General features: G+C 39.1%; 2 protein-coding genes across 3 annotated transcripts; one reads left to right on the top strand and one right to left on the bottom strand.

Moving 5' to 3' along the window:
* Positions 1–739: 739 nt before the first annotated feature.
* necap1 (NECAP endocytosis associated 1) lies at positions 740–6,432 on the bottom strand. The gene is made up of 8 exons (XM_014011319.1): positions 6,318–6,432; positions 5,581–5,681; positions 5,315–5,419; positions 5,140–5,221; positions 4,807–4,915; positions 4,475–4,622; positions 4,117–4,213; positions 740–2,926 (listed from the first exon to the last, which is right to left on the bottom strand). Exons 1-8 carry the CDS (start codon positions 6,410–6,412, stop codon positions 2,872–2,874), a joined length of 792 nt encoding a protein of 263 aa, XP_013866773.1. The 5' UTR covers positions 6,413–6,432; the 3' UTR covers positions 740–2,871.
* Positions 6,433–7,098: 666 nt separating this feature from the next.
* LOC106519587 (epsin-1) lies at positions 7,099–13,891 on the top strand. Of its 2 annotated transcripts, XM_014011320.1 has the most exons (11): positions 7,099–7,160; positions 7,663–7,793; positions 8,123–8,232; positions 8,662–8,817; positions 9,065–9,193; positions 9,562–9,682; positions 9,801–9,976; positions 10,281–11,703; positions 11,866–11,997; positions 12,382–12,525; positions 13,003–13,891. In XM_014011320.1, the coding sequence occupies exons 3-11, from the start codon at positions 8,164–8,166 to the stop codon at positions 13,383–13,385; spliced, it is 2,733 nt and encodes a 910-aa protein (XP_013866774.1). In that variant the 5' UTR covers positions 7,099–7,160; positions 7,663–7,793; positions 8,123–8,163; the 3' UTR covers positions 13,386–13,891. The 2 variants fall into 2 exon arrangements, with proteins under 2 accessions (XP_013866774.1, XP_013866775.1); XM_014011321.1 differs by lacking the exon at positions 13,003–13,891 and having other exon boundaries at positions 12,338–12,475.
* Positions 13,892–14,930: the final 1,039 nt, after the last annotated feature.

The raw sequence follows: 14,930 nt of genomic DNA on the forward strand, positions 1-14,930 counted from the left end.
TTTATAAACTAAATATTTAACTTAAATATTTAGCCACCTAAATATTTAAGTTAAATATTTAGTTTATAAACTATGACATTTATAAATGTATGAATCATATGGTGAAAAACTGATTGAAAAATAAATCTGTTATTTTTTTCTTTTAAAAGTCTAAATAAAACAAAAATATTGGTGGTAATTTTTGACTGTGTAACTTTACAAACGACACCCCATAAAATCCTATGAAAACCTTGGATTTAAAGCCAACATCCAGCTCTGCTGCACACTCAGTGAATGTAAACTAATGCCCAACGCCTGAGGTTTCCCAAGAAGCAAAGCAAGGCGATAACAGCCTCCGAGGAAGATGAATCGTGTTCCTGATCCATCCCAGAGGGGATCGGTGGTCCGTCCAGCTGTCTTCTTTCTGTCTGTCAGCAGAGCTAAAAGCTGCAGCCCAGTGAAGTCATGTCCTGACATCTCACAATATTTCTCACTTCTACTCTCGCCGTCTCACGTTTCTCACTAACAAGCTTCTTACAAAACAGATTGTATAAAACCTGGAGCCGAAGGAAGTATTTGAATAATTTAAAACAGTTAATRCTGCAAAATTCTAAGGCTAAAGATGGAGATGTTCACCCCTTTCCTGATGTTCACAGCATAACGTTTACAAAATTCCTAATTTGCATTAAATGTTCTGTTGCAATAATAATGTTTTGTTGTATCTGATGTGAGTTTAAAAACAAGACTCAGAACGGATGAATCCTTTGAAGGTTTTTATTGCCTCGTCCTCATTTAATTGGTCATAAATCAAGTGTTAGTCCAGTGATTTTACAGCCAGAGTGGAATGACTGAAAAACAGGAGACATGATACTTTAGCTAGCGACAAGAGAAATGTAAACACAACACAACAAATAACAATCAGCCCTATAACTTAACATCAGGTAAACACAGTTCCTGTGATCTGATCACAGCAAACCTTAAATACTCCTGTAGACAAATCATTTCACAGTAAAGAACAAAGAAAATCAAAAAGTTCTGTAAACTTTGAGTCTTTTCAGCAAAGAACAAACATTTCATTTGCTGCCGTTAACACATTCAGTACGAAGTGACAATCATTTTGTTTCTCCTCAGWTCTCTAACAGCAGATAAATGTGTTTACCGCCAGAAACACGGAGATCAACCGTGTCCATTTTACACACCACAGTGTCCATCTGTGTCACTTCAGGAAATAAACACAGTTGGTGAGTTTGAGGTCATTGTTGGCAACTTTTATTATATTTATGAGAACCAGACAAACTGGTTTCAGGTTTTATGCTTAGAGTTAACAAACTGCAGTTTTCTTATTAAATGTGACCAAAAAGGTCCTGAACTTTCCAGATTATCTCTATAAAATCCAAATGATTGGTAACATTGYACAATTTTAAACCCTTGATTAGATATCTTCATGATCATTTATTATATTTTTAAAGAGCAGGTTAGCAGCATAAGCTTTCTAAAGTGCTGAACTACAGCTTTTACTTTCAGTTTTCTCTTTAAGACGGATCGGTTGAGAGCGAATGTTTGAAAGGAACAGGAACGCAGCTTCAGATTTAAACTTGGAAAATAAAAATCACGCAGAGAAATGAGTTGATGACAAACACCACAGYAGAGCTCCTTATGATGATATAAACAGGTTTTTAAGACATTTTATAGACAAACATGATTTTCTTTGTTTTCTGTTATTCTAAGTCATATAAAATAAAATAAAAATATCGTTAAAATATGAAGATTCCAATTTAATCGCAGTGCTGAGGACATTTTAATATTAAACCCTCTTTAGCTGCTGTGCTGAAGGATGAGATATTCCTTTTAACTTAGGTGCTTCTTTCTAAGTATCATAAATATAAAACTTAAACATAAAAGACTGAATTAGAAATTGTGTGTATTTGTATCTGCTATACATATTTCAGTAAAAGAGACTTGTTGTAAACAACAAGCATATAATTTGACTTTGCAACCATTTATTCTTGTTTTTTTTTGTTCATAAGAAAAACTGATGCATCCGTTATAATATAATTGTAATATTTCACTCATAAAATCTCCTCTAACTTTAAATCAGTGTAGTAAATCTATAAATACTGAATTTTGTAGTATTTTGTCTTAAGTAGTGATTAACAAATGTAAAAACAAATAACACTATTTATGACACCTGTTTAAAATAATTATTTGTAACAAAAAGAAACCATATGTTTGGTCAGACCGATGGGAATAAATTAGATCTTATATTTAAAAATGCCATGATAGTGCCAAATTTAAGGGTTCTTTTTAAAAAGGTTCACTAAAACAAGTGTTTACTAAAATAAATTGAATGTTTTAAAAATTATGAGACATTAATGTTTTGTTTGAAAGAAAACTGACTAAAGTTTAAGTGCTAGTTTTGGAGCATTACAGAAAAACAAATTTGTTACATTTGAGGCATCCTGTTGAGGGTTTATGCTCTTTTTCGCAGGCTGCAGAAAACGTTGACATTTAGTACTCTAACGAGCCAACAGGGGGCGCTGTGGCCAAAATAAATCCACCTGTAACCAAGTTCAGAGAGCCTCCTCTRGTGGAGTTTATGAAAGAGGAACACCTGCCACTCAGGACGTCACACGTAGCCCTTAAATATCTGATAGAGATGGCTCATTTCATTTAATGGCTTTGACTTATTGATGCTTCATCTGCAGGATCTGAGGCGCATGAAACTCTCTGACATGATTTTACAGAGCGAGGGGGAGTTTGTCATCTCTGCTGTGATGGTGGGTGGGCGAGTGGGGGGAGTGTGTGGGAGATACTCTCGGCGTCTTTCGCAGGAAGCCACGAACACAAATGCAGGCGAGATGAAAAATCACATCTGACGTAACGGGCGACGACTCAAAACTGGATCCAGTTTGTGGTGTTCTGAGGTTGTGATGGAGGTGGAACAGAGCTGCAAACATAAACTGATATTAGTGTGTCTCTGAATAATCATTTTGCATGATATTTTATTCTTTTTATTTGGGTTTAAAATAYAAATACTGAACTATATAGAGCTGAACTGGCTTGCAACCTGTAGTTGTAGTAAAAGTATTAATAAACTTGGTTTAACACCACGAGACGGTCTGGTCTACGGAAGACGTATGTTTGACCACACGCTGCCTCGTTGCCTTTTATATCACATCACTTCAGTTGTTTTTTCAGGGTGTWACTTCACAAAATTCAGTTTTAATATAAAAATGTTACAAGTTAAGAAATAAAAAGCATGAATAATTTGGGTTTAGCTCCAGTATCAGTACTTGTRTCTTCAAAATATTTAACATCTCACTGCAACAAAACTTTATTCAGCTAAGTTGTTAAACTTACATTTTTCGGTCCGTGATCAAACTCTGTCATTTAAAAAAAAACTCTGCTGTAAAATGAAAAAAATTAAATTAAATAAATTAAAAATAAAAAAGACCTTCACTGTCTTTGTTTTTCTGTTTAATTTGCTGACGGTGCAATGAATCCTGGGATACCGATGGCTGCATCTGAGTATCCTACGCACACGACAGTTTTCAGTGTTTTGTCGGCTGCATGAGTTGGGGCAGCCTACGGCGAGGGGCAGTGATGTAAGCAGCTGAAGTGGGCTGCAATCCATCAACTGAGACAACCATGTCAACAACAATGACTGTGTCGTGCCAAATAATGAGTCATAAACGAGGTACTGTATTTAAAAACAACAAAAAATTAAATAAGCTTTGCAATTAGACTAACACTAAAGTAAGACATGTAATCTTAGAAAGTTTGATAAACTCTATAAAAGGATTGGAGTGAACAAATTTTACCAAAAAAAGATAAAAAATATGAATGAAATAGAATAAAACTACATTATTTAATACAATTGATTGTGACTGGATGACATCTCCTAATGTGAAAATATGAAATAAAAAGTGAAACTCGCTCAGCTTCTCAGAGTGCTGGAAGTAAAGAGTCGACATTAGATTTAAGAGATATTGAATAAATCTATAAAGGCTTGCCATAAAAGCCCATATTCTTTAACACAACTCTAGTTTCCTTTAACCATCCTAAACATATGAACCACTTATGAAAAATATATTTTGGGGCAAAACCTTGCAGCGTACAAACTGAAATGAGACCTACCTTGAAGGAGCAGAGAAGTCTCCCCAAAGCAGATCTGAACTCGGGTTGGACTGAACCACYGTGTTTGAGTTGCTGCTGTCCAGCTCCAGCAGGCAGCCTGATAGAGTGGGAAACACAGAACTCATCACGCAGCTCAAACTGACACGTTTTTATTTATCTTCTGCTGGCAGAGKCCAGAAACTGAAGAGTCTCTAATCATTACATAAATGGGTTAGTCATGTAGGTTAGAGCTCCACAAGGAGAGATTCTGACATCAAACAAAAAGCCCTGAAGCAGAAARTGGGTCAGATTTTGTTTTTAAAATATATCATCATCTTGTTTTGATAAATAACAGGTCAAAAACACTCATCTCATCTACCTGTTGCTGTGCTTCCCATCTGTTGGACAATGTTGTGATTAGACAATCCCGACGAAGGGGGCGGAGCTATCTTGCCTCCAGGCGGCGGTGGAAGAAGCCCAAAACCACCGGAGCCTTGTGGGCGGGGCTTATCCCTCTTTTTACCTTGCTAGAAATAAAAAACCTAAATGTATAATTGTTTTTTTTTTTGCCAAATTAATCATCAAAACAAAGTGAGTTCATTAAAAAGATGCAGAAATACTGATGGAAAAGGAGGAAAATGAGAATCTTCTTGTTGCTTTTCATTTTTATCTGCAGCAGTAAAATGTTTTATTTGCAGAGCAGATTCTCACTCCTATGTTGAGCGTGATGGTCTGTCCTTCTTTAAAACCCAAGTCCAGTTTTGGTCCCGAATCCCCGAGCTGGGCACCTTTACTGATTTCATTCTCCTGTTTCACCCACCTGCAGAGAAACAGTCAGCACTGATACAATCACTGCAGCTTACAAAATAACAACATGCACCTTTCTGCAAGCAGGTTTCAAATTAATCCCTGAAATTTGACTTTTTGAGAGCAAAATGGATCACAGAAGAAAAAGCTCAACATATAAATGACTTTAGTATTTAAATATATAATTGCTTGGATAAAAAAGTAAGGAGATTTTCTGTTAAAACACTCATTATTTACTTGAAGTGATCCTGCAAAGTCACATTAAAGTCAAAGGCATCCCCTCGGTCCCCAAAGCCAACGCCAATGAAAGCACTGCGGCCTGCACACAAGAGGTGACGATGCTGACATGAATAACAACAAACAAAATATATATATATTAAAGTAGGTATTTACTAAACCCTGAATTCCTCACCGTTGTCATCCTGWATCCTCAGAACAAAGTATCGGCTGGAGTCGCTGACAGTTTCAACAGCAACGCCGGGATACTCCTTCACTGGTGCCTGAGCAAACAGCTCCCCTGTACAACACCCACCCAGGACACATCCAGAAACATCACATCACACAGTTTGATGAGTTCATTCTGAGAGGAAATATCAGCACCTGCAATACTTTCCGTGTGCAGGCAGTCCCGCTCGGAGTCATACAAATATTCAAGCAGAAAAAAGCAAAATATTAAACCTGAGACTTTGTCCTCCAGTTTGATGAAYGCCACTTTGCCCTTGGCTGTGATCCTCATCCGACCGGACCAGTCAGGAGAGTCCAGCTTCCAGTCTGCTGCCCTGCAGATTTCAAGGTTATAGCGACAGTTTTTAGAGCTGAAAGTCACAATAAGCTGCTTTAATAAACAGACTGAAAATATAAGTGGGAACTGAAGCCAGCAGGAACTTTTCACTGAAGCTGCCAACTTGTTTTATATAATATTTATTTCTATTTCATTATTATGTTGGCCTAAAGAAACAGGTGGTTTCTGGGTGCTCATAAAGTGAGGGGGGATCAGGAAGCCCTGTACCCCCRGGCCCCTCAGGAGGGAATTCCGGCCATGGATCTTTCAGCGGTGGTCAATCAGTTTTTAACATAAATAAAATMAAATCATAAAAGCAGAGTTTAAATGTTGCTTCTCAGTTGAGGAGTTTTAAATATGACTCATTTCACGCATCACATAAAGAATGTGCGGGGCTGTCCCTGGCAGCGTGCCAAATTAGACCCGGTGAGTTTGATAACAAATAATCTGAACACCYTTTAAGTCAAAAGAAAAAAAGAAATCTGTCTAATTAATTATCCAGCATCATAATAAGTGTTTTCAGAAAATWAAGCAGCGCTGTCACTTTCTGGTTGTAACTGAGGGCGTGCTGCTCGGACCGTGAAATAACCGCACCACAGCAGCGCCGCAGACAAACCCGCGGGTTTCCGCTCACCTGTACGCGCGGTTCGAAGCTCGAGGCGGAATGCGGTAAACGTTGACATCTGGTTTGACGCACAGGATGGACTCGTACTCACCCTCGGCCGCCATCTTCTCCCGACTGTTATTGATGTGGGTGGAGTTGTGGTTGTGAGTCATTTAGGTTCGTTTCTGTGGCAGGGGGTGCGTGCGTTTGTGTGAGGGTATGGCAGGTCGTTGAATCATATATATTTAAATCCCCCCTACCGCCTCCAAAGAGTTTCAAAAACACAATTTCAGATATTTGATCTGATAACTTTGAACATGAGGAATAGAACAATGGATTGTTATTATATTRTTTTTATAAGAAGATCACGATTTAGGATACAGGGTGTGTGGAGGGAGCTGCAACACCCTTTACTGGTGCTAGAGTTGTGTCCAAATTGGGATTAATGAAACTCTGAAAAACAACAGAATTTATTAGTACTGAAAATTCTTATTACATAACATTTAATAATACGTTATATAAATCTGGTATTTTGAAACGCTATCCAGGTGAAACATGTCACCACTGTCGTGTAAAAGTTGTGTTACTATTATATGGTAAATAGACTTGCTATAACGGAAAATGAAAATTTGCTCTCATTGACAAAAAAAGAAAATAATTGGTAAAGTTTTTACTTACCCGTTTTTATAATTAAACGAAATAGCAAGAAATAAAGTACATCAATATGCAGTTAGTTACCGATAAACAAAAATAACATGATAAACATGTAAACATGTTGAAAGAAGGCGTGGCCAGCAGGTGCTGAAAACAGCGGAAGCGGAAATAGCCGTGTCGTGTCGTCTCTCCTTTTAGGTTCCWGTGAATCTACACCAGGTWAGTGCTTTATTTTTGCTTTGGTTGRTCGTGCAAATGGCTCTCAGTAACTTGTGTAAGTATTGCCTGCAAACAGTGACATTTCATAGCTRTAAAAGGCCTCAAATGCTCAGAGATATTTGCTATTCTCGCGTGCTTGACAACATCGGTTGACGTTAGCTGTATTGACGGTATGGTACTCGTCTTCTGTCGCTCTCCGTGGTGCTGAAATACACGATTTATGAATTTTACTCTTCYAAGCACGACGTCGTTTAGTTACTTTGAGTCAGACCGTATGTTGCTCTGCAAAGGCTGCTTTCGCTTAGGTTTGTCACCTCAGCTAATTATTAGCTTGTAGCTTAGCTAAACAGTAGGTAATCTAGGCGAGGTTGTCTGTCGCAGGCAGATATAATGYCAACTAGACACAAGCTGACATCTACAGCAGGGGTGTTTTAGCTTGACAGTCACGCACTACTGTCGTTGCTTGCCAACCTTTACCTCAGCACCTTTTTCCTGCCTGCAGCTGCAGGATCTGATTTCTGATACAAACCAATGCAGTCAGGAGGAAGAGAAAACACCAGGATGGAAGTTCACTGAACCACAAACTGCACATCAGCACCTTTAAATAAAACACACAAGGAGATTTCTTTACAGGTATTTGCAYGTGTCACTTAATACAGTGTGTGTACGTCTGTGTTTCATGGCAAACAGATAAGAGAGAGCCAGCGTTCTGAGTTTTAAATAAGTTTATCAGCAARAGAGAACAAGGTCATAAATTATGTTATCACTGGAAGGTTATATCACTTTTAAAGCATTTTTGACTTAACAACAGACTGTAAACAGATAATTCAGTGTACATAACCATTGCTTTACATCTAATGAGGACATTCCAGAAGGCCTATCAGTAACATCAGTGTTTTTTTTTACAACACTGTGTGCTATTTGTTCTGGCACTAGAGCTTGTTGTTCTTTCTCTGTATCAGACTGTGGTGGTTTCATTCCCCACCTCTCCCCTCCACACATCATGACGTCCTCTATGCTCAGACGACARTTAAAGAACCTGGTCCAGAACTACTCTGAGGCCGAGGTCAAGGTAAGATAAACTAGTTTTATTTCTTTAATTAGATATTTCAGACAAATAGGGTGGACCTTTACTGGTATACATTCTAAAMCAAATGTAAGACTTCAGATTTTACCAATCACTCTTCAGCTGTGGTAACATTAATGTCTGTAAGTACAACTTCAGAGATAATGAAATTCTAGATGTGACTGTAGCACACCATTTATTTCAATATCTGTCCACAAACTGCTGTTCTGTCGTCTGCTTGATTGCTGGTTTTATGACATCTATAAGAAACAACTAGAATTGATTGTAAGAGAATTATAAGACACCGAACTGCAGCTGGTCTGTAAAACTGCTGCAGTCAGCTGTTTTTGTTTTGATTATTTCAGGTTTCAATACCCTTTATGTTTATTGTAGCTGTGTTGGACTCTGATGGTTCTCACTTTGCTTATTTTGAAGGTGAGAGAGGCAACATCCAATGATCCGTGGGGTCCCTCCAGCACTCAGATGGCCGACATTTCTGATCTCACCTACAATGCGGTGGCTTGCAGCGAGATCATGACAATGCTCTGGAAACGGCTGAAGGACGATAAGAACTGGAGACATATCCACAAGGTAAAGAGCACAGCAAAAGACACAGAGAAAACAGGTACAKGATGTTTGGATCTTAATGAAGGAGTCATTGCTTTGGATGATAGGTTTTCTTTTTCTCATCTAATATTACGTGTTGCATATCAGTATTTATCAGTCATTGTTTATTTTTTCCATCAATGTTGCATTTAAACCAAAACCTATCCATTTTTCCTTATCATAATTAACTCAACAGAACTWTTTGATTTTAAAGTTTCCCTTTTTGTTTCAGTCTCTGACGCTGCTGGAATACCTCCTGAAGACCGGCGATGATCGTGTTCTTCTGAAAATGAAGGAAAATATCTACATTGTCAAAGCCCTCACAGAGTACCGCTTTGTAGAAAAGGACGGCAAAGATCAGGTGATGCTTGTTTTGTTTGAGGCATGCAACCTTTTACCCCTCATTAAGAACTTATAAGCTGTGCATTAAGGTTATCCTTTATTTGTCCTAGAATATTGATTGCTTCATAACCTCATAACCTTTTGATCAATTAAAACAGGAATCAAAACATACATTTTAGAATAACAATCTGTTTCTCTACACTTGTTGCAAAATGCATTTTTTATTACAGTTTGCAAAGGCATTGGATAGTTTTGGGTAATATGTGAAGATTTCTGTATCATTTGGATGTTTTTGTTGATAAAGGTTTATTTTTCATGCTAAAACTGTGTTTTCTTTTTAAGTTGTCTGTGCCATATTAAATGGTGACTTTTCTAAATCTTTCTTAGGGTGTAAATGTGAGAGAGAAGGCCAAAGTTGTTCTTGTTCTTATGGAGGACGATGAGAAGCTGAAGGCAGAGAGAGAGTTTGCAGTGAAGACAAGAGAAAAGACATCCAAAGGTTCTGCTGGTGAGGCATCCTAAACTAAAACATTACAGCTAAATTTTAGTAGTTTTAACTGTTATTTTTTCAGTTATCTTTACTACAAAGATTGTTTTGAATAATAATTATTTTGTCTTCTGACCAGCCTCATCCACAGACAATGTCAAAGATCCCAACTACAAGCCAGTCTATGTTCCTGGAGCCTCGGGGCTTCCGTCCTTGGACAACATCCCCTCTGTCGCTGACTTGACTGCTTCTTTTGCTGCCCGCAAAGAGGAACGACTTAAACAGGAAGCCGAGAAGAAAGAAACAGAGAGACGGGTGAGTGTACTGCAAGTAGAATGCACAGCTATAGTGAGGGGACATGAGCGCATCACTGCCAGTATTATCCTGTCCATTTCTGCAAAATGTTGCAGCTGAAACCTTAGAAATATAAACAGAATAATTTTGTGAATTTTTTTTAAAGAACCAAGTTAAGGTGTATGTGATGGACTTGTGGTACTACAGTATATCATGTAGGCCACATACTAACCTTGTTACCCAACTGACTAAATGGTCCATCTATGCATATTATTTTCCACCAATGTGTGCATGTTTTAACAAGTTTACAATTTTACAATTGCAGGCCAAGTTGAGTGAAGATGAGCTACAATGGGAGGATGCAGGCAAAGGCAATAACTTGAAAAGTGATGCTTGGGGAGGAGAAAAGGCAGAGAAAGAGGAGGAGGAGGAAGTGAAACCAGACCCATGGAAAGCCCCTAAAGAACCTAGTAGTGATCCTTGGGGTGCTCCGGTGAAAACTGAAGATCCATTTGCAGCACCAAAAGACAAACCTGATCCATTTAGTGCACCAAAGGATGACTCTTTCAACACAACAAAAGATACAACCGACCCTTTCAATGCACCGAAGGATGTGGAGGATCCATTCGCCGCTCCAAAGGATAAACCAGATCCTTTCAGTTCAGCCAATGGTGATCCATTCATTGCTTCAAAAGATGATTCGTTTACTTCTCCAAAAGATGATCCATTCAATTCTCCAAAGGATGATCCATTCAACATTCCAAAGAATGATCCATTCAATGCTCCAAAGGATGATCCATTCAATGCTCTGAAGGATGATCCATTCAATGCTCCGAAGGATGATCCATTCAATGCTCCGAAGGATGATCCATTCAATGCTCCAAAGGATGATCCATTCAATGCTCCAAAGGATGATCCATTCAATGCTCCAAAGGATGATCCATTCAATGCTCCAAAAGACGATCCATTCAGTGCTCCGAAAGATGATCCATTCAGTGCTCCAAAGGATGATCCATTCAACTCTCCAAAAGATGATCCATTCAGTGCTCCAAAGGATGATCCATTCAACTCTCCAAAAGATGATCCATTCAGTGCTCCAAAGGATGATCCATTCAATGCTCCAAAAGATGATCCATTTACTGCTCCAAAAGATGATCCATTTACCACTTCACAAGAGGATCCTTTCAGTGCCCCTAAAAAAGACCCTTTTATCACCTCATCTGATGATCCTTTCACTGCTCCAGCATCAACACTCACTAAAGAAGAAACAGAATCAGCATTATCTAAGGCTGACTCCTTCACGTCGCCCACAACGCCTCCTAAAGGTACTTTTCCATCTCCAACCAAACCTGTTCAAGGCGACCCTTTTGCTGCACCGACAACACCGCCTAAAGAGGATCCCTTTTCCATGTCGCCCACATCTACAAACAAGGACCTGTTTGCTGCACCATCATCACCTTCAAAGCAAGACCCGTTCACGGTGCCAACCAGTCCACCAAAAGATGCTGCCTCAGATCCATTCAGCGCCCCTCTGGTGGGCTCGCCCCAAGAAAATGCAGACACATGGGGAGCTCCAGCCAGTTCTCTACCAACCACAGGGTCTGACACTTGGGGGGAACCACTTGCTCCAACTGAAACAAAAGGTGAAGATCCCTGGGGTGATGGAACAAGTGCCTCTTCRCCCCTTGGTAATTCTGACCCTTTTGGAGATGCGTCCAAACCAGACACTGACCCATGGGGAGCCCCAGGTAAGAAATAAACAAGTGCTTCACTATTCAAGGTTTTTTTTTTAAATCTGAGGATTTATTTACATTGTAAAATATTCCACCACCCACAGAATTTTATCATGTTTCCAAATTTCTGTTTTCTTTAGTTTATTTATTTTTGTTTTGTTTTGTTTATCCTCTTAGCTTCAGCTCCAGCCTCTACAGATGATGCCTGGGGAACACCTGCTCCTCCCTCCATCTCCTCTCCATCCAGCGACCCGTTTGGAGATGAAGCATCTAAAAGCAATGATCCCTGGGGTGCACCAAGCAATACAGGTGAACTGACTGATTATGGATTATGCATTTATTTCTGATCCATCAATCAATAATATCAGCATACTCTCATTTTCTGCTTAATGTTTTGCTTTAAATAAATAATCCTGATTCTGAGCAGTCTACTAAAAAGTGTGCACGATCTCACTCAAACAGATAAAGGCCTATGCCAGCTGGCCAAGTCCTTTAATAATAGTGACTCTCAAAATCTAAAATGCTTRTTTCATTTTCCACTATTACCTCCATTTCACCCCCATCTTAGTCACCTGTCATCTAACAGCTCTAACCAATTAACCTTTTCTTCCGCTTTGCTCTCTCTTCCCCCCTGACCCGTTCCCAAAAGAAAACACCTTTTAGAGTAGCATTGGACCTTTCATTTTATTGCAGGAAAGCAAACGGCAAAAGAAGAGATGTTTAGAAAGACTGCTTCATTCTTGGGCTCTCTGGTTGACTTGGATGATCTCTTAGCCTCCAACCCAAAACCCAGACAGCCACCTCTCAACCCATTCGCTGCCCAAACACCAGCCATCGGTAAGGACAGACAAAGAGCTTCATTCTCGGTGGCAAACTGTCTTTTAAACACAGACTTTGTGTGGAGATACTGGCGGATCAGTTGATTTATGAGGATGCATGATCAAGGTGATGTTTGAAAAACAAAACAACTGCTGAGGGCTTCAGTTCAGAGAACATCAGAGAGGGGAGCTGAGACAGCGTGACCAACAGTTATCAGTGAGGCTTTATGGAAAAGCTTTGTGATCATGTTTTGCTGACCCATCCTTCCTTTGTGGTCTAGCTGTCATATATAGATGTTATGTATGTGTGTGTGTGTGTGTATGAGCATTAGTGACACACTGTAAAGTTACTCTGTAGAAAATAGTGTATATTAACCTGCATCAATGTTCTCCTCCTCTCTCTGCTCTGCTCTGGTGCGTTTTCTCTTTGCTGGAATGCTTCAAACTGTATATCCCTCATCCCCGCATCCTCTTATCACTCTGACTCATTTCCCAGGCACTTTCAAAGCCAAAGGAATGACATCTGGTCCTTTGGACAGATCAGGGGCATTTGCTGAAACTTTAGTCCAATACCACAATCCCTTCAGTTCCAGCCTAACACCCACTCAGCATGCAGTTTCTCACACTTATGGAGGCCAGGTGGCCCCAGAAACTGTGCTGGCACCGTCTGTGTCTGTCAGAGGGAATCCACACGGTGAACTGGGGATGATGCAGTGGGGATCTGACGTAAGCAGTGCTTTGGGAGCAGGAGATGCTCTGACCRGTTTCTTTGGAGAAAAAATCTCAGCAGAAGTGAATCCATTCAGAGGTTTGTCTTCAGAGACYGAAGGCTGCCTGGATGAGACATTCAACAAAAGCCACAATCCTTTCCTGGACTGATTATTTAAGTTATTTAACTTATTCAAATCAATTTTTTTAGTTTTTATCCATCAACTGGCAACAGAGATGAGTTCTGCATGTTGCAGCCTCTTAWAGAACAGTGTATAAAAGATCATCATGTATCTTCTTACAAAACAATCATAAGATTACAGGTTTCTCATAAACAGCCACTGATTTCTGTACGTCATGTTATAAAAATCCACCCGCTTCGAATGTTATCATCCATTAAATGGACGTTATTAGCCATTAYCAGTCCCATAAATGGCTTCAGACTAGATTCAGACTGTCCCGACTGCCGCCTAGTGGGTTCTCCGTCCCATAGAATGGCTTCAAACTGTCAGCTGGTTTGAATGAGGCATAAAACCACTAAGGTTTTTTTATGCAATCTAGTAAAAAATGAGGTATAAAGCCACTGAGGTTTTTTATGTGTTCTGGTTAATATGAGGCATAAAACCACTGAGGTTTTTTTATGCAATCTGGTTAATTTGAGGCATAAAGCCACTAAGTTTTTTCATGCAATCTGGTTAATTTGAGGTATAAAGCCACTAAGGTTTTTCATGCAATCTGGTTAATTTGAGGCATAAAGCCGCTAAGGTTAATTTTAGAGAAAATGACATGGGCTACGATAAAGTAGACCCTACTCCGGCGATAGCAGATTGTTGCATTCCAACGTATATGGCATTGRTAAMCCACTAGGGGGCACAGTTGCGACAGTCTGAAGCCATTCTATGCGACTGRTAACCGCTAWTAAGGTCCATTTACTGGACTGATAACATCCGAACCGGCTGTAAAAATCAACCTGCTGAGCCTGAGGCCAGACTTATCTTTAAAGTTTCTCATTTTCATAATAACTATCAAAACTTAAAACTGACAGAAACAYGTATTGTAAAAAATATAGCTGGTTTTATGCACTTGGACCCCAACAGACTAATTTGTTAGWGTCAGAGGTGCGCAAGAGACTGAGATAAGTGGTAACATAAACATTTATGTGCAAATGTTCATTTATGTCATTATCAATATGAATGATGCTTTCCTTTCTAAACTGTTTGGTCTGGATTTGCAGACTTTTCAGTTTGATTTGATGTAAAAGTTCTGATGCTGGTGCCAGGCAGTGTCACTGAGGTGATGATGAAAGTGCAGCATGAACAGATGTAAACAGTAAAACATGGTCTTTGGTTCAGACCAAACTTTAAGTGTTAAAATGATTTAAATTTAAACATGATGGATAAAAATCAGTGGCTGCTGGGTGGTGAGGAACAATGCAAAAATCAATCCTTCTTCATCTSAAATCTTCTTACATCCATTTTAATAAAACAGTTCAGGATTAAATACACACAGCTTATTAACATGAATAATTAAAAAATGTTCTGGATGTTTTTTTTTAATGCACAAGTCTGAGAAACAGAACCTGTGAGCGAGTGTCTTTGTGAAAACACTGAAGCGTTTCTGTGTATTTGAGTGTTAATTGGTTCTTTGTTGGGAAACATTAGCAGAAATAAGTTGCTGTGTGTGTGCATGTGTTTGTTGTGTGTGTGTGTGTGTGTG

Source organism: Austrofundulus limnaeus, unplaced genomic scaffold, assembly GCF_001266775.1.
Source record: "Austrofundulus limnaeus strain Quisiro unplaced genomic scaffold, Austrofundulus_limnaeus-1.0 Scaffold79, whole genome shotgun sequence".
In the NCBI taxonomy this organism is placed as follows: Eukaryota; Metazoa; Chordata; class Actinopteri; order Cyprinodontiformes; family Rivulidae; genus Austrofundulus; species Austrofundulus limnaeus.